This window comes from Mesocricetus auratus, unplaced genomic scaffold (assembly GCF_017639785.1).
Source record: "Mesocricetus auratus isolate SY011 unplaced genomic scaffold, BCM_Maur_2.0 Super-Scaffold_100691, whole genome shotgun sequence".
Classification (NCBI taxonomy): domain Eukaryota; kingdom Metazoa; phylum Chordata; class Mammalia; order Rodentia; family Cricetidae; genus Mesocricetus; species Mesocricetus auratus.
The window spans coordinates 42,392,163-42,411,841 of NW_024429267.1; the positions used below are offsets into that span (position 1 = coordinate 42,392,163).

Consider the following 19,679-nt stretch of genomic DNA (forward strand, 5'->3'; position numbering starts at 1 on the left):
AAATTCTTCTACACTAAGACTCTTACTGATTTTCTTCTTGAAACACAGAACACACTGTCACTATGCAGAAAAAAAGAATCCCCCTGCATGCCTGATGAGCACAAGCCTGTGCTTTTTCTGCATCTGGGAAGTAGTTATACCACCCCCCGTAAGTGGATTCAAACACAGGTTCCAGATCACTCAAAGTCAAGATCCTGACCTTGAATATACTTCTTAGTCAGGAACTCAAAAGTGCTTCTTGCAGACTCACCTGTTCTCCAAACTGCAGACTTCGAGTCATTGCCTTGAGAGCTTTAACAATCTGGGCCTTAGTGGCAGCAGGACTGTCTATGTTTTCAAGGCCTACGCCTTCAAGCAACTTTAAGAGGTATGGGACCAACTCTGCTTTCAGAGCCTGGAAAGAAGCAAGCACTTAGATGAGCACAATGAAGAAAATGTACACCAATTACTGAAGATGTAATTTCACCACCAGGATCATATCTACAGTAAGTAAGCTGACCTGTTCTTAGCATTTCAATGCAGATGCAGATTTCTATTTTAGTATCAAAAGGAAACAGCAATGTTTTTTTGGTTTGTTTTGTTTTTTGAGACAGGGTTTCGCTGTGGCTTTGGAGGCTGTCCTGGTACTAGCCTCAAACTCACAGAGATTCGCCTGTCTCTGCCTCCCAAATGCTGGGATTAAAGGTGTGCACCACCGCTGTCGACAGAAACATCATATTTAGTTCTATCAACTGTTCTAAATCCTATGCATCAATTATGTAATCTTCCTATCACTGAATGAAGACACAATTATTATTTCAGGCAAGAAAATCAGTGTACACAGGGAAAAGAAACAAGTGCATACCACAGAGCTGGGCATAATAGAACCTGCATCTGTACCCAGGAGGGACAAAACCAAGCTTTGAGCCACTGTAGCAGGGCCGCCTACACTAAACTAAAGGTGTCACTCTAACAAGCAGCGGCCTTGAAGGACTTTGCTACCTTTTGTGTCTTCCCCCTCTGCAGCCATCTTTTAGTTAGCAGCCTGAGAGAGCTAAATTTAACAAGGTATCTTTTCACAGAGTTCAGGGAGGTAGAAGTAAAGATGAGGTGTGTACATCCTTTCCTCCTCACAACCCAGTGAGATGAACCTGGTGTTAGAGCCACTTCAGAGGGGACACAGAGCCATCTGAAGTAGACTAGCTTAGTCAGTTCAGACTCAAAACCTGCTCTATGTCCACTCTGTACCTCTGCCTGTGTACAGGGGTGGAAGGCTGGGTTGAGGAAGAAGCTGAAGGGAGAGGTCAGAAGAAGATGCCCAGGCAAAGATGTAGGGTTTGTCTTCAGTTTAAAGACAGCTGATATCACTCTGTCATCTGGCAGGGTTTGCCAACAAAAGGCTTTGAAGATGAAAGGTAACTGAGTTTTTTTATTACTTTTTATTTTTATAATTTTAATGGGATACAAAGTGATGTGATGGTGTATCTGTTATGTATGGTGGCTTAAAAGAAAATGGGAATGACACTATTAGGAGGTACAGCTTTAATGTAGTAGATGTGGCCTTGTCAGAGGAAGTGTGTCACCATGGGGGTGAGCTTTGAAGTCTCCTCTGCTCAAGCTATACTCAGTATGACATAGTTTACTTCCTGTTGCCTGGGAATCAAGATGTAGAAATCTGAGCTCTTTCTCCAGCACCATGATAATAATGGATTAAACCTCTGAACTGTAAGACAGCCCCAAATAAATGTTTTCCTTTGTAAGAGTTGCTGTAGTCACGGTGTCTCTTCACAGCAGTAGAATCCCTAACTAAGACAATGTAAACTATCAAGATAATGAACAAAATTATGACTTCAAGTAACATGTGGCACACAGCTGCAGTCATCAGTGCAACAGACCCACAAACCTAAACTTTGCACCCGTGACCAACACCACCCCATCCCCACCCTTCTCTGCTTCCAGGAACATGATGATGGCCACACAGGTGTGTCTATGTAGTGTTTGTACCCAGAACCAGAAAGCTTGCTTTTGCCTGAGTTTACTTTTTCCCTTCAGTGTCTGTGTACAGTGATATCTACCAAGTGTTATTTCTCCTAGGTGAATGGTCTCTGTGAAAAGAATACAAATCTCAACGTGATTCTATAGAAAGAAACAAGGAATGAATGAACAGAACCTAAAGAGGATGAAGTAATTTTTACAAAGAAGAATGAATGCCAAACAAACAAACAAAACCACGAAAAGTTGGTGAGATTTTAACTTTTCTGTGCATACAAAATGTCAAGAGGGCATTCACAAAGTCCTAAGGCCTCAGCCACAGACTATCTGTCTGGAATGTCTGCTTTCCCAAAACAGTACTCACAGAAAGTCACTTACCTGTGCTACTAATTCATTCTGCTCCTTCTGGAACATTCGATTAATTGCTTCACAGGCCAGACCAACAGTATCTGCTCGCTTTTTCATTCCATTCATCAGTGGGCCAATGGTCTCCAAAGATGCCATGGCTCGAACACACAACTAAGAGGCCCAAAGACAAGGATACTTGTAGAGCAGAATGTTATACACAGCAAAGTAAGTTCCACAGCAACAAAATGCAATTTAAAACCCACTTTCCTGCTGAAGAGGGCATAAGTTCCATCTCTGCTAATCACTGAAGCTGACAGAAAAAGGCACAAGTAGATGGGGACTGACACCCTGAAGATAAACTATGGAGCCCTGGGCTCCCGAGTGGATTCATTAATACCTCATTGTCAGACAGGGCGTGAATAACCCGAATAGCACTCTTAGGGATGGCATTGTTTCTGTGATTCATCGCCTGGAGAACTTTGGGAAGATGGCCCAATGGTGGGACTTGATCCGCCAACTGAGGCTGTGCATTGAAGAGACAAACTGTGGCCATCGTCAGGGTTTCCAGAGTCTCTCCCTGGGAGGAACAAACACACAAACTGTAAAGCACTGACAAAATTTTTAAAAAGCCTTACAACATTATTGTTCAAAACCAAGGATCCAAAACCTTACAATATTCGTTGTTCAAAACTAGGAACCCAAAAGTTCCAAGTGCTGATTCCTGAAATTCAATTCCCACATCCTAACAGAGCAGCAGACTTTCTTTTTCTTTGATAAAAGGCACAAACCTAAGGACCTAAGAACGAGCCATCGCAGCCCTCACTGAGCCAGCTATACTGTTTTTATGGCAGAGATAAAAGACAATTCCTAAATGACTATGTGGCAATTTAAGACACACACTACTGTGACACCACAGCAAGAATCCAAAAGAATGCAGGAGTAGTTGTTATTTCTCCTAGTTCTGTGAAAAGTCCTATTACAGGCCAACAACCCCTTACCTGAAATGTGTCAATTCAGAAGGGGTTCTAGAAATTTACATAGATATTACTAACTGGCTTTGGGCATCACTGTGATACTTCAGGGTTCTGATTTTAAAGGACCCAAGACTTTTCTATTTTCTGAATAGAATAGTTAGCCTGTATTTAATAGCTCAGGCTACCATTATGGTCTTCCTATAGTAGATCATGGCTTGCAAAGACACACACCTCTCCTGTGCCACCCCCCCCCCAACATGTACATTTGAATTCAAATGCAGCCTCTGTTCTGAGATTTTATTTTCATGCAGTGCTGGGGATCAAACTCTGAGCCATGCACATGCTACGTAAGCACCCTACCACTACAGACTCCAGTCCTGAAGCTGCTACCCAAGAGGCAGCCGACTCTCCCTGGTCAGTGAGGATGAGGTTTTGAGGGAAATGTAACTGGTATATTCAACAAACTCTCTGAAGTGTTTTTTTTGATGACTGAAGCTTACATGTGGATTGTTCTTTTCCAGGAGCTCAGTTAATTTTTCTAACAGTGCAATAAGAAATTCTCTGGGTTTTCTCAGCACCCAAGCTGGCTGTGCAATGAAGATTCTCAAGAAAACTCCTCCAACAGCGAGTTCACCCTCCGCTTCTCCAAACACCACAGCAAAATCTTCAGGCAACTTTAAAGAGAGGGGAAGGAATCATGGGTGAGTCATCTCACATGATCATTCCTCTGTGAAGCGGGAAACGTTAAGAGCAATAATGAAATCTGCACACAATAAACTAGTGCAAAGGGAGCTGTTAGTAACAACTGCTGTACACACAAAATTATAATAATTGAGATTTCCTCTTAATGGAGCCTATAAAAGATGTCAACGTCATTTAGTTCTAGTGTAAGTACTACAACTTTTATGTCTGTCTGAAGCCTGGTTTTCCATGAGAATACCAACATGTCTTAATAACAGAGTAATCGACAGATACAGGCTGACAAACCCATTCAACAGGAATTAAAAACAAAACAAACAACAACAACAAAAGTACAAAACAAATCCTAGAAAATAAAAATGTAGTTTACCTTCCAGTTCACATCAGGGTTATCCCGTTGATTTTTAAAGTGCCTTGAGGGGAAAAAAGAGGGTAAGAATACTAGCCATTAGTCAAATTAACCTTCAGAACAAGTGTTGGAGAGGGGACAGGCAGAGCAGGGCCACACCCATCCCTGGGACTCCATCTGTACTTACTCTAGCATCATCTCTCTCACAGTTGTAGACACCTTATCTCTGGAACTGTCATTCCAGATCAGCTCTGGATTTTCATGAGTTCCCTCAAATATATGCACAGCAGCTTCAGGGTTGTCCCTCATGGCATCCATGAACACACTAGGTAGAAATTTCATTAACGTGATTCGAACCTACGAGAGGAAGTGCAGAGTTTTAAGGGCCTCTGGAAACATCTCAATATTTGACTTGTTCTTCCAAGTTTCCTAAGACAGAACCTCAGTGCAATCTGTGCTATGGGTGAGATATAGTAACAGTTGTGTAAAAGACCTGGAGACTGAGAAGAGATAAATCTGGATTAATGAAAAAGTAATTTTCATACTTAGCTATCCAGTTACTTCTCTGCCCCCTACAGTTAAGAATCCTGAAAGAACTCAAGCTGGATGTGGTACCTCATGCCTGTCATTCCAGCACTCACAAGGCTGAGGCCAGAGGACTGACATGAGCTCAAGGCAGCTTAGGCTATGTAGGGAGTTCCAGGCAAGCCTCAGCTACAGTGTGAGACACTGTCTCAAAACAGAAAGACAGACCAAACAACAAACCAACATAGCCACCTAGGAAAAAAAACCGAGAGGCCCTCCTGTGGTTTCCAGAATGCTCTGTAGAGATTCTGGCAAGTGCAGTACAACCACTAGTTGGCCTGTTTCCAAGTTTCTCTGCCTCTATACTCCCACAAACTAACTTTTTCACATTGCATCTCTATGTCCTACAGCAGTCTCTAGTGCATTTATTTTGCTCCACTGTACTTTAGGGCACACTGTGTGTTGTCTAAAAAGGACTTTAATGGTAGCTTTGAAATACAGGGGATGGGGTCAGCTCAGGGACAGAGGAAGACATGGGTTCAGTCCCAAGCATAAACCCAACCCCCTACACACAGACACACACATGAAGATCCAGCACATAATACATATGAAAATTAAGGAGTGGCACAAGGGCAAAGGGAAAATGAGGGCTGGGAAGACATCTTTTCCTTCCATGTCAAACTGTGCTCAAATCTTGTCTTGTGGAAACTACCCTTCCTAGGTATTTTCTTGGCTCCTGATATACAGAGATGCTTATTCTATGATCTATATATGAAGTCAGTATACACTCAGACAACATATACTACACACATACATCACACACAAAAAGCTCTGTACAAGTACTCACAGATTTAGCTTCAACTCCTTATTTATTTATTTAATTTTATTTATTTATTTATTTTAGACAGGGGTTCTCTGTGTAGCACTGGCTGTCCTAAAACTCTCTCTAGACCAAGCTGGCCTCAAACTCACAGCAATCCACCTGCCTCTGCCTCTCTAGTGCTGGGATGAAAGTCGAGTACCATCACCACCTGGCTTAGCTTCAACTTCTAACAGCCAATGAACTAAAGCAATGGCAGTTACATGCCAGGACAGTTACAGAATGACTCATGCCAGCCCATTCATGGTCATCTAACCATCTCTAGAGTGAAGGAAGCAATGGTGCTGAGGGCCTCACAGGAAGGTATTTCCTATTCAGTAAATAATACTGCTAAATGCAGTGAACAAGACACTGAGAGGCTTAGGTTTACTTCTGCTTATACTCCTGTGTGCAGAGATGCCATAAAATGATCCCACAAAACAATCCCTGTCTACAGAGAACAAAGCAGGGAAACATTTTCTACAAAGTGGCTGAGTTCATTGTTCTTCCTGGCCATCAGCCTCCTGAGGGTAAGAACCATTCTTTACATGACCATACTGGTCCACTGGGCCCTGTCCGCCCTTCCCCCCCCAACAGCACATTCTCAAAGCTCAGAAAACATAGCCCTAAGCAGCATTGAAGCTAAAGCAGGAGTTAAAGACTTTTTAACTTCCTCTCTGTGAATCTAAAGACATTTATGCCTGGAGTTAAGTTATACTGTGTCATAAACTAAGTTAATAGCCCAAGACTGAGATCTGTAAAGCAGAGTTCGGCTCACAAGCCACACTGCCACCTATCACTCCAGGCCAGTCAGCTGGTTAGCTTTCCCATCACCTGTACTTTTCAAAGTTTTAACAAAACCACCTTCTGAAAGGCATTTAGCTAGAAACCTAGTCTAGTCCTTTTCACAATTAATCAGCACATAATAATCTTGCTGTCATTCTATGTGAATTTCAGGGCAGAAATGGCTGACAGGTTTAAAACTGTTTTATTACAGTTTAGGATCCGTTTTTTAAGAACCCTCCAAATAATTTATCTTGTATTTTAAAATATTTCAAGGCCTAAAGCCCAAACTGAATTGTGCTCATGAATTTGGAGGAACAGCTTCTCTGTAAGCAAACCATTATACCACTCTAACTGAGATCACAACCAAGGCCTCTTGTCTGCTGGGCAAGCACCCCAGCACTGAGCTATATGTCACTTGCAGATACCTGTAGCTCTATTTCTAAGACTGCAGAAACCATTTATTTATCAGGCAGATGAGTTTCTGATATGTCAGATTTAAGTAGATTTATGCTATTAAGCTAATACAAAAGCAAGTTTAATTTTACTTAGATAAACTACTTAACTACGAGTCTTCTCCATTCAAAGTTTCTGTAATGTAGTCTACCAGGGATATATTAAGTTACTGTTGTACATAATTGTATTCTTCCTATTGAATCTCAGGGTATTGATCTGTTCAGCAGTGGGATGAATGGCCCATCTTTTCATTTGTAAGCAGTGGTTTGAGGTTAGGGCCTTTCCAGTACTGAGAATTTAACCTGACCCTAACCTATGCATTCACTTGACTGAAGATTTATGAAGAGCAGACTTTACCCTAGCCCTCCAGTGCCATGCCTATGCTCCACAGCTATGGATCCAGGGCAGGGCTGGACAGTGGTTTGGCCTACTCCGCCATCTGTAGCACATCAACACTTCACTGCAACAGTGCTGCTTCTAGGCAGCTTTCCTATTACAACAGATCAGCTGAGCATTAGTGAGATCTCCTCCCCTGCTCCCCATGCTGGGTTTACAGGCATACAAACCTATGCACTTCTTTTTATCAGGGTTTTGGGGATTCAAACTCAGGTCTTTTTGCTTATACAACCTGGCACCCGAACCCACTGAGCCATCTCCCTAGCCCTGCCCTCTCTTCAAGAGAGATAAGCAACAATCACTCTTGTCCACTTTCTTGAGCCTTCTGAGTTTCAGCACAACAACCCCAGCTTCCACAGAAAAGCACTTCCTGTCTTTGCCATCCCAAACAGACTTGAAATCAAATGTCACAAAATAATTACTAGAGTAACTGATATTTTGTGCTTACCTTTGGACCTATTAGTTTATCTGCTGTCATTTTGGCAAAAAGTTCTGCTGTCTGGGATCGAACCTGTGGATGTGTTGAATTACAGAACATATCCAATAAATAAATCAAAGCTCCTATGGAAGAAAGAAAATAATAATAAGCAATGCTTACATGCAGAAAGTGACTTCTCATCAGCAGTTTCTACTCACTTTCCATCTAACTTCAACTCACTACATCTTATACTTCTGATGTCTCTGTCTTTCAATGAAGTCTTATTATTTCACCCAATCCTCCTGTCTCACCCTTGTGTAGCTGGGAAACAGGGCCACCACCCACTTATGCTTGGTTAGCTGTTTTAATTTTCAGAAATCTAACAGTTGGATGCATTCTGTATCATCAGACTGTAAAACATCCCAAGGTAAATGCGAGCACACCGAGCTGGATGGATGAGAAAGAGTTGTGTATATACATACCCTTTGCCATGGCTTCTTTGATTATCTTTGTATTTGATGCCAAAGCATAGAGTGTCTCCAGAACAAGCTGACGGCCTGTAGAGCAATGGAGACATGTCAAGGAATACATCAACCTCTCAGCATACATGTACAGGGCATCAACGTGTGCCAGACCCTCAGCCAGATGTCTTATAGTTTATCACATTCCACCCTCACGATAACCAGAAAGACACGTACTGCTATGGCTCTGTCTTGATGAAGCTGAGGCCTGGTCCACCCAGTACAAGGTTTCATAGTGAGTTAGTGGCGTAACTATGGTATAGTGACATTTTCCTACCCACATCTGCTTCCCTCTGAAGTTTACACTCATAGTCACTATGCTATATACTATTTTCCTACCTCAGTGTTTCCTGCACAACCCAAATCATCACTTCCTAACAGCCAGAGGACACCTTACTAGGTACCTAAGATTTCTACCCATTGTTACCATCTTAGGGAACCAGGAGTAAGAACAACTGTAAATCAGTATTGCACTCCTTGGCCATAGCCTGTTCTGGTCAGCCTCTTTACACCTTCAGAACTAAGTGGGAATGATAGACAAGAGTCTAAAGGAATGGAGAGGAGAGAGGCTGACAAGCACTGGGCAAAGACTAAAATGGTAACAATGCTCCTTGTTGAGCATCAAGAGTCGGGTGAATATCTAAATGTTAGCCATTTTACTTGGAAGAGTAAAATGCTGGCTATACTATATAAATGAGCAATAATAAATTTGGTTTTGATTAAGTCTTACCAAGCTTGAAAAAGAAAATCCACCTAAGCTTGTAGAAATGACAATAATAATATGCAATGGCTTCTGAAGGTTGCCATTTGATTTTCCCTCCCTCCCTCCCTCCCTCCCTCCTTCCTTCCTTCCTTCCTTTCTTTCTCTTTCTTTTTTGAGACAGGATCTCATAATATAACCCTGGATGGCCTGGAACTTACAGAGATCCATCTGCTTCTGATTCCTGAGTGCTGCCATTTTAAAGAACTATTTCAAGTTTATTATTTATTCAAAAGAAAACACTATTCAAGAAAAACACAACTCCACTCAATTAATTACATATGAAGAAACCACAAACAACAAAGGTGATCAAGGAGGGCCCCTCTTTCAAGACTGAAGAGAGGTAGAATTAAGGTCCATACAACATTCAGAAGTTAGTGAAGTTGACTAGTTAATGTATCTCAGTATTTCTTTTGTAATTGAAGCTATACTGCAATGGGCTGAAACCTCAAAGACCTTCCTCCCACAAAACAAATCTTAAGGCTAGAACCAGTACAATGACCGACTATTACAGTGGACAACTATACTGCTTTCAAGGAACATGCATCAGTACAGACAGTATTCAGGATCAGGCTGCCGTTCTGCACAGTAACCTTGGTGGTGAATCTCTATGAGTATCAAATCAATAAAAGATAAAGGGCACAGGAATAACTGCGAAGCAATCACCACCACCTTAAGCGTGCTTTCTTGAACCCAAGACCTTCCAATAATAACACACAATGGAGGACCAGCACATTTTAGTTACTCATACCTAGACTATGCTCAACTAACGGACATTTCCAGGTTATTTTACTTTAGTTTTAGACTTCTCTCACTCTCCAACTTTCTACTTTTTTTTTTTTTCGAGGCACGGTTTCTCTGTATTGTTTCGGAGCCTGTCCTGGAACTTGCTCGGTAGACCAGGCTGGTCTCAAACTCACAGAGATCTGCCTACCTCTGCCTCCCGAGTGCTGGGATTAAAGGCATGCGACACCAATGCCCAGCCCAACTTTCTACTTTTATATAAGAAACATAATCTCATTCATTTATATAAAGCATAATTAGAAAAACAAATCTAATATGGTGAGTACTACTTTAAATATTCAAAAACCCAACATGAAGGATATGTCTTAAGTTTTGTATCAACTGTGATCCGCTGTGCCCTATGAACTATTATGCTGTGTTTTCCAAAATTCCACTTGTGCATATACCTACTTGATGGCAATGAATGTAGAAGAGCCAACAAATTGGACAAAACCATGGATTCTGCAATATTATTGACACAGTCTTGGTTGGATGTCACTATATTCACAACCTGAAAATTAATCAACAGGATATTAAATACTTTTGATCCTAAATTAAATGAAGTGATGGTTTTATAAGTGACAAAAACATTTGGAAGACAAAACACTTTTTAGAAGAGCTTAATTTTAGAAGATTGACTAATTTGATTGTCTGAGAAACCATCTGTCTGACACAGAATGCCTTCCAGAACTGTGGGCACAGATGGGGGGTAGTAACTGGTCACAGATGGGGGCAGTTAAAGGGAACCAGTCTTCACCATGGTTTTCTCTTGCTTTGGGAGGAAGTAAATGCCCCTAACTATAACACAACAGGCTGCTCTAACCTCCTTTATAAAAACTGGTGCACTTTTGCTTCAGAGAAAAGCTGCTTCAAGTTCAGCCACTGTTGTATATAGCAAAAGACTGATGCCACTTGAACCAGATTCAGCATTCCAGAACACTGTATTCTACATCTAATAATGTTCCATTAAAAAGTTAACAAAATTTCTGAAGGAAGAAAATAGCATGTTTCTCAATGCAAAGGACATGCTTATTAATGCTTTCTGATGAATTTAATGATTACTATTCTATTAAGAATATGATCAACTGAAAGATAAAAATCTTGGGACACATTACACAGTGTCTTTTGTTTGTTTCTTTGTTTGTTTTTAAAGCTACTTCTGTACCTGCTCTGGCAAGGTTGAAAGCGGTATTTTTGGTAATAAATCATGTGTTGTAATGACAGGGCTATCAGAGTTGCCTAGACAAACATAACCATGATCAGGGGCTTCCTGTTTCTGTCAACAGCTGAAACCAAAACAGCATCCTGTGGGAGTAATGCTTTCATTCTTTTTGAGAATGGACTACCAACTTCTCTGGGACCCTTACCACCCAAGGGCTTGTGATACGCCCTCTATAATCCCTCACCAGGAGTCTGCATCTTGCTGAAACTGTTACTTTTGCACTAGGTCTACAAGGAGGGAGAGCAACTAAGGAGAAAGAGGTAAGGTAGACCCTCAGGTGTCCTGATCATAATAGTCTTTCTGTGGGCATCAAGACAGGGAATTGCCTTCTCCTCTTGCTGATCTGTGACTACTAAGCTTTCCAATAAAGCCTAGTCCCTAACATGCTCCACATGACACTCTACAATACACCCAGGCCCTGATGCATGCCAACTACCACAGATAGAACCACCCTGAACGACAGTATCCAGCATTTGCTCTTTAAAGTTATATTCATACTTACATTAATTCAACTTCAAAACTACATGAATTTGACCTAATAGACAAATGAACATAGCATACAGACTTCCATCAGCTTTAGATAATGAGTAATCAAGTCGCAAAACACCAACAGTAAATGGTAGAGATAAAATTTTCCTTAGAACAAAACAGTTTTACCTCTAAAGCCAGCTGCTGCACTTGACCAGCTCCATGGACTCGGAGCAGAGAAAATATTAACTTAAAGTGCCCAATGCATTCACTTTCAGAACCTAGGGAATAAGAACAAGTAGTTATTTTAGTTACAAGAGATACAATTGTAGACCTTTGGAAAACACACTGCTATTTGCTATGAATCCTGTCTCTGAAACTCTGAGGAGTGTCTGGAAGCTGCACAGGGTATTAAGCAGCAATGAGCAGAATATTAAAGTTTCTTTGGTCTACTTATATGCCTACCTCTATTCCCAAGCTAAAAACAAGAAAAATTTCAAATAATAGATCCAAACACAATTCAAAATTTTTAAATAGAAGAAGGTAATTTTATTCATTTCCTCTACCAGTAGTCTCCAACCTACAGCCCAAAGGTTGCACAAGCCTCGGGACACATATGAACACAGCCCAATACAATGTAACTTGACTCAAAGCACTGTGGGGTGTTATTACTGGGGTTTTTTTTGGGGGGGGGTAACTCAAATTATTCATTGTCACACAAACTTTGCAGATGATAATGTTTTGCAAAATCGAAAGACTGTACAGTTGTGTCTAGACTTTAGGATTAACCCCCTCAATGTAATTGTATTTTGGGAGAATTTAATATCATTTAGCCTTTAATTAAAACTGACAACACCACAGACAATTTGTGATGCACACGCCAGGGATACCTCATAACAGAACAATGCTTTCATTCCTACCCACTTCAGTTTCAATTCCATACATCTGCTAGCATTCTTGTTAAATCAAGCAAAACACAGAATAGAGGGTTTTGTTTAGCACACACTTCCTTCTGCTACATACCCGTAGTAAAAGAGTACAATCTGTAATCTTTTAGGTCCTAGATGCCTTTATCCCCAGAAGTCTGAAATTATTTATTTTTAAACTTAGTTTCAAACCACCTCTTACCAGGTAAGAACTGCCAAAATTACTCAATGGAATGGAGGAGAACACACAGTCCTAAGACAAGAACTGAAGGCCCTTCCTTGGTTCTTTACTAGTTGCCAATCACAGACTTCCTATACTGAAGTTTCACTGTGCCTCAACACACCAGTAATATTTTATGATGACAACCCCAAACAACACATAATGATGTTCTCTTTGGGATTTAAAATCTTTAATAACATCTCAATGTACTTGTGAATGAATACTTTTCCTATTATTGCTCCTGGTTATTTGAACAAAATTTAGGCAAATGACAAAAAGCCAAAAATAGCACTTCAATATTCATTGAAGAGGGTAAATAAATACCTTAAAGAAATTTAAACTGGGGCTGGAGAGATGGCTCAGTGGTTAAGAGCATTGTCTGCTCTTCCAAAGGGCCCAGGTTCAATTCCTAGCACCCACGTGGCAGTTCACAATTGTCTGTAAGTCCAGTTCCAGGGTATCTGACACCCTCACATGGACATACATCCAGGCAAAACATCAATGAATATAAAAATAAATAATTTTAAGATGAAGAAAGAAAGGGATTTAGATTTGTGCCTCTGTGCCGTTTCAGGGTCTCCCTCTGCTGGCATAAGCTAGGGTTCACCTCACTTTACTTGCACTATACCCACCTAACCCAGGCAGCTATGGTGGTCATCTGGCCGTTTCTCAATGTCCTTTTTAATATTTCAATTTTTATATACCAAAAACTTCATATAATTTTCAAAAAAAATGTGTGTCCAGATGCAAATAATACTGTGTTGAGGACAAAATTTAGATAATCTAATAAATAAATCCAAGTATGTATATACGACATGCCAATTTATACCAGCAATGTGAAAATTCACGCTAACAAATGGTGCTATTTCAACTTATTTTTTCTTAAACATGAATTCTTCTAAACACAGTGCTTCAGTCTCTATCCTAGCCTTAGCAGACATTATGGAGTCAACTCCCTTTATTATTATATCACATAAAGAACCAAGTATGACTTTTCCCTGAGTCTCCACAATAAAATTGAGAGTGCTTTGGAACTCCTTGGCTGCTCTGTTATAACAGTGCTATGAATCAAGGGCACAATCACACACCTGGGTTGTATTTGATGACATTTCTCAGAGCCTCCAGTGCCATTTCCACTCTCGGTAAGCGGTCTCCATGTTGCTCTGACTCCACTTTTGCAGCATGAGTGATGGCCATGAATGTGTGGAGGTACTGGGCCTGAGAGCCTATATAATCCAAGAGACTTGCAGCAAACTCTTTTGGAACCTAAGGCAAGCACACACATATATATTAATGTGCATGCCAATGTAATAACACTATCCTGGAAATTTTACAGCAAAACAAAAAACATTAAGAAACTGATTGACAGCTTGGTATTGGCACAAAAATAGGCAGGTAGACCAATGGAACCGAACTGAAAACCCTGATTTTAACCCACACACCTATGAACACTTGATTTTTGACAAAGAAGCTAAAACTATACAATGGAAAAAAGAAAGCATCTTCAACAAATGGTGCTGGCATAACTGGGTATTGGTATGCAGAAGACTGCAGATAGATCCATGTTTATCGCCTTGTTCAAAACGTAAGTCCAAATGGATCAAAGATCTCAAAATAATTCCAACCACACTGGAACTTTTAGAAGAGAAAGTGGGAGATACTCGTCAACGAGTTGGTACAGGAGACCACTTCCTGAACATAATACCAGAGACACAGACTCTGAGATGGAAAATTAACAAATGGGACCTCCTGAAACTAAAAGGCTTCTGTAAGGCAAAGGACACAGTCAACAAGACAAAAAGGTAGTCCACAGAATGGGAAAAGATATTCACTAACCCCACATCTGACAGAGGGCTAATCTCCAAAATTTACAAAGAACTCAAGAAGCAAGTCTCCAAAACACCAAAGGATCCAATTAAAAGGTGGAGTACAGAACTAAATAGAGAATTCTCAATAGAGGAGGCTAAAATGGCCAAGAGACACTTAAGAAAGTGCTCAACATCCTTAGCCATCAGGGAAATGCAAATCAAAACAACTTTGAGATACCATCTTACTCCTGTCAGAATGGCTAAAATCAAAAACACTGAGACAACTTATGCTGGAGAGAATGTGGAGAGAGGGGAACACTCCTCCACTGCTGGTGGGAGTGCCAACTCGTACAGCCACTTTGGAAAGCAGTATGGCGATTCCTCAGGAAAATGGGAATCAATCTACCACAAGACCCAGCAATTCCACTCTTAGGCATATATCCAAAAGATGCACATTCATACAACAAGGGCATCTGCTCCACTATGTCCATAGTAGCATTATTTGTAATAGCCAGAACCTGAAAGCAACCTAGATGCCCCTCAACTGGAAGAGTGGATAGAGAAAAATGTGGTACATTTACACAATGGAGTATTACTCAGCAGAAAAAAACAATGGAATCTTGAAATTCGCAGGTAAATGGATGGCACTGGAAGAAACCATCCTGAGTGAGGTAACCCAGTCACAATAAGACAAACATGGTATATACTCACTCATATATGGATTTTAGATATGGATTAGGATAGTGCCAGTCTGCCCTTCCACTGACAGAGAGTCTGGGAAACAGGAAAGAACCTAAGAGATATGCATGGTACCCAAGAGAAGAGGAATGAAGCAAGATCCTTTGAACAGATGGGGAACACGGCGAGGGGTGGGGAGGAGTGGGAGCTGGGAAGCAGAGAGGGGGAGAAGAGGAAGAGAGAGTAGGTCATAGGGGAACAGGAAGGTTGAGTGGGGGGTAGAAGAGGGGGAAGAGGGAATCATAGGTTAGAAGACAGATCAGGCACCAGTGTGACCTCTAGTGCTCTAAAGGGATGACACCAATTGGCAAGCTAAGCAATAGTGGAGAGACCACCTCGAATGCCCATTCCTGATAATGAACTTGATGTCTATAACCATCCTGGAGCCTTCATCCAGTGACTGACGGAAGCAGAGGCAAACACCCACAGTTAAACACTGAACTGAACCCAAGGAACCCAGTGATAGAGAGAGAGGAGCGGTGAGCAAATTGGCAAAGAATGGGCTGGCAAAACCAGCAGAGACAGTTGATCTGAACAGGGGAGAGCTCTTGGACCCCAGACCGACAGCTCGGAGGCCTGCATGGGACTGATCCAGACCCCCAAATCTGAGAGTCAGTGAGGAGGCCTGGGCAACCTATGGGGCCATGAGCAGTGGATCAGTGTTTATCCCTGGCATAAAAACAGACTTCTTGTGTCCATAACACAAAGAAGGATGCTATCTCAGCCTGGCCTCTTAGGGGAATGCCTGGACCCTGCCCTGAGTGAAATGACAGACTCTAGATATCCCCCTATGTGGAAGGAAATAGCGATAGGGTGGGAGGGTGGGAGGCTGGGGGGGATGGTGGAGGGGTGCGGGAGGAGGTGAGGGAGAGGGAACTGGGATTGACATGTAAAACAAGTTATTTAAAACGAAAATAATAATAAAAAAGAGAGAAAAAAAGAAAATGATTGGATGTGATTAAACTATAAATACAACTATGCATAAAGGAATGGGAAAACCCAAACCAACTAAAATTCACTTAACTTTCTGAAATCTTACACACTTTCACCAGTATCTTGCTATAATTTTAAGATTCGGATATCTGTCCCCTTTACCAATCTAAGTAAGAACATTTTTTTTTTTTTTTTTTTTTTTACAAAATTACATATAGTTACAGCAGAAACTCAGAGGCTAGTTTTCCAAGGGGTCTTTTCTAATCACTTAACTCATTTTGTTGACTAGCTAGTTAAATATATTACCCTGTGAATAATAATATACATTATAATTTGGCAAATTCCTATTTCAGAACCAAGTACTAAAACAAAGCACTACTTCTCATCCAGCGTGGTGGTAAATGTCTGTAATCTTAGCTACTGAGAGGCTGAGGTAGAAGTCTGAATTCAAGGCCAGCCTGGGCCATAAAGCATGACCTATCTTACATGCGTGCATGTGCACACACACACAGTATTCTCTTTACAAGTCACTTAACTACAAAACGCTTGCCTTTCCCCCAAAGCTGCAAATAGAAGGAACAGCTAAGAAACAAGTAGCTGTTTAATGAGCATCACGATTCTTCGACTCAACTCTTCAACAGTCTCGATTAGTGATTCTCAACCTTTCCAATGCTATGAAATACAGTTCTTCATGTTGTGATGACCCCAATCATAAGATTACTTCGTAACTGTAATTTGTTACTGTTATTAATCGTAATGTAAATACCTGATATACCATCCCTGCAACAGGGTTGCTTGACCCCAAAGGGTTGAGACCCACAGGTTAAGAACCACTGATCCAGATGAAGAAGCTCATACCTACCCAGGACAATTTATAATGAGCTCAGTAAATAAATAGGTATAAATTCCAATTTGTACAACTTGAGTAAGACAGTAGTAGTCTTCAGTAAGCATGATCAGTAGACAAAATCAAAAGCCAAGCACTTACCTCTAGCTGGAAAGTTGGGACTTCATTATATACTCTAACAAAAATCTCGCCCACAATCAGTTCTTTGGCATGGTCACTGTAGACAAATTCTGCCCCATAAGTTTTGTCACAATCACCCTTTAAAAAAAAGGAAAAGAGACTGTTAGATGTAGGAATTTAATATTCAGTTTGTAAATATACCGTTTTGTTTAACTGCACTAAATGTTTCCGAGAGAAGGCTACATGTGGTGTGATGTGTGGGTTGGACAAGGCTGGAGTAGGCACAGGGACAGCAGAACGTTTTACTTCCGCTAAGACTATTAGCACTCATTCTGAAGTCTCAGCAGGTCACTGGGGTGAGTCAAGAACTAGAGTGGCAATATAAAGCAGGTGATGACACTGCTCCTCTTGTGGACATTTGGCTCAGCCATGCTATGGGGTGGGGGTAGAGCTGACTAAGAAATTGAGTACACTCGGACAAGGAGTTGCAAGTAATATATTGAATTAAAGCGCCCAATTCTCTCAGTGTGTTAATAGTATCTCCATTAGAAGGTGGTGGATAAGAAGAAATGTCAGTTTTGATAATGGAAGCTTCGACTGAGAGGAAAATCATTTTGTGAGCAACACTTTGGGGCATGAAAATGATTATAAACATGCTAGTTGTGTGTAAGTAATAACAAGAAGAAAATCCTGATGTAGTATTTTACGGATGCTTTGATTATTTTTAATCATGTGTGTGCCTGTCTGTGTTTGCACAGGTGAGTTCAGGTGCCTTTGGAAGCACTTATGTCAGACCCCTGGTGCTGGAGTTACAGGAATTATAGGGGTTTGGAATAAAACTCAGGCCCTCTGGAACAGCAGTGTGTACTCCCAAATGCTGAGCCATCTCTCTAACACCCTAAAGTACTATTTTATACAACACCAGGCTATCCTTAAAATGGGCCAATCAGAGGTGGCCAAAAGCTGTTGATTTCACATCTAATTGGTAAACAGCACATTTTGCATCATCAAGACAGATTCCATCAGAGCAAGTCACCTAAGAGCATATAAAACAGTAACATACCTTTTTAATCATATTTTCTTGTTGGGACTCAAGAAATTCAAGCAGTTCTGCCCTTGTAGAGTTGTTCCACATCAAGTAGGGGCTCTCTGTGTTGCTGTTAAGCATCTTCAGAATCTAGGGAGACAGTATACTATCAGGTGACACTCAGAGATCCTTGAGTGTCAGATTGCAGTACCTCTGTAAACCTGACAAGCTTGCTCATGCACTCCATCTTGCTAAAGTTAAGGAATCCCAAGACTACAAAAGCTGGATTATTTGTCACAAGTCTTCCTTGTCAGTAAATATGACAGTGGGGGTGAAATCTGGACCTGATTGCAATCAACTCCTCAGTCTTCTGCTCTGTGATACCCAGTACCCCAAGTACGTAGTAAGCAGTAAGTGTTTCTAAATACACAGCACACTTTCTGTACATACATATGCTTGAAACAAAACCTACATCTTTATGAAGCACACTCCAAAGGAGAACGGGGGTGGGCCCAGATTGGATTTCCAGTCTATGCCCTGACTCAAGAGCTCTGCAGGCAGATGATGGTTCCATTTGGCTCTCTCCAACTGTAGTGTAAACACATATTCCACACCTCAAGTGTTTGAAGTGAAAAAGAAAGAAAAGTTTCTATTTCTCATTTCTAGAGCTCTAGGCCAGAAAGAAAGAGCATGTGTGGTGTCTGAAGAACTGCCCCATAGACTCATATATTTGAATGTCTGGTTCCCAGGTGGTGTAACTGTTGGGGAAGGATTAGTAGGTGTGGTCTTGTGGAAAAAGTGTGTCACTGGGCGTGGGATTAAAGTTTCAAAAGCACACATCAGGCCCAGTCTCACCTCTCTGCCTCTGCCTTTAGACAAGGATCTAAGCTCCCAGTGACTTGCTTCAGTACCATGGCAGCCTGAAGCCACAGTCCCTGTGCCATGGTGACCATGGACTGATGGGGGATGTCCTCTGTATGCTGTGATTAGGTGTTTCTCTTATTGGTTGATGAATAAAGCTGTTTTGGCCAATGGACAGGCAGAGTTTAGATAGGGGAAAATTCCAAACAAAGAGGCAGGGAGGAGGAAAGAGCCGGCTCCTCCTCAGGAGAACTGAAACACCATACCAGAGCACTGCAAGCACATACAACTACCAAGCAAGTGAGGGCTCAGACTCTAGATGTGCTTGGCACTTTGGAAACCTGGGGGCTTTTTCCTCATGAAAGTACAAGATTATAGAAATGAAGGAAGAAAAGAAGAGGAAAAAGTGGCCCTCCATTCTACCACTCAAGGATGATCACGGCTAACATCTGGTGCAGATTCAATAGTCCATTGGTTTTCTAACACCAAACAGGGGGGCTAACCTGTTCATTTACAATCTTTGTTGTCTCATTCTGTGGCAAGGCTTGTCTTGACTTTGTGGGATCTGTATCATTAACAACCAGGTGCTGCATCGAAGCCTTCTAATGTCCTGAGGCTTCTCTTACCCAAAGCACTGGGCATAGCACCTACCGAGTACAGCTTTATA

General features: G+C 41.3%; 1 protein-coding gene across 3 annotated transcripts in view; it reads right to left on the reverse strand.

Moving 5' to 3' along the window:
- Dnajc13 (DnaJ heat shock protein family (Hsp40) member C13) overlaps positions 1-19,679 on the reverse strand; it is a 107,742-nt gene that overhangs the window by 7,899 nt on the left and 80,164 nt on the right. For all 3 annotated transcript variants that reach the window (XR_001196785.3, XM_005074831.4, XM_040739574.1), the window contains 13 exons: positions 18,188-18,301; positions 17,146-17,262; positions 13,767-13,944; positions 11,722-11,813; positions 10,254-10,353; positions 8,261-8,335; positions 7,809-7,921; positions 4,529-4,698; positions 4,363-4,405; positions 3,794-3,967; positions 2,717-2,896; positions 2,350-2,490; positions 251-394 (listed from right to left, as the gene is read on the reverse strand). Coding sequence is in view for 2 of the 3 variants with exons in the window: in XM_005074831.4 (XP_005074888.1) it covers positions 251-394; positions 2,350-2,490; positions 2,717-2,896; positions 3,794-3,967; positions 4,363-4,405; positions 4,529-4,698; positions 7,809-7,921; positions 8,261-8,335; positions 10,254-10,353; positions 11,722-11,813; positions 13,767-13,944; positions 17,146-17,262; positions 18,188-18,301 (1,641 nt within the window). In the remaining variant the exon portion in view is untranslated. The remainder of the gene's footprint in view (positions 1-250; positions 395-2,349; positions 2,491-2,716; positions 2,897-3,793; positions 3,968-4,362; positions 4,406-4,528; positions 4,699-7,808; positions 7,922-8,260; positions 8,336-10,253; positions 10,354-11,721; positions 11,814-13,766; positions 13,945-17,145; positions 17,263-18,187; positions 18,302-19,679) is intronic.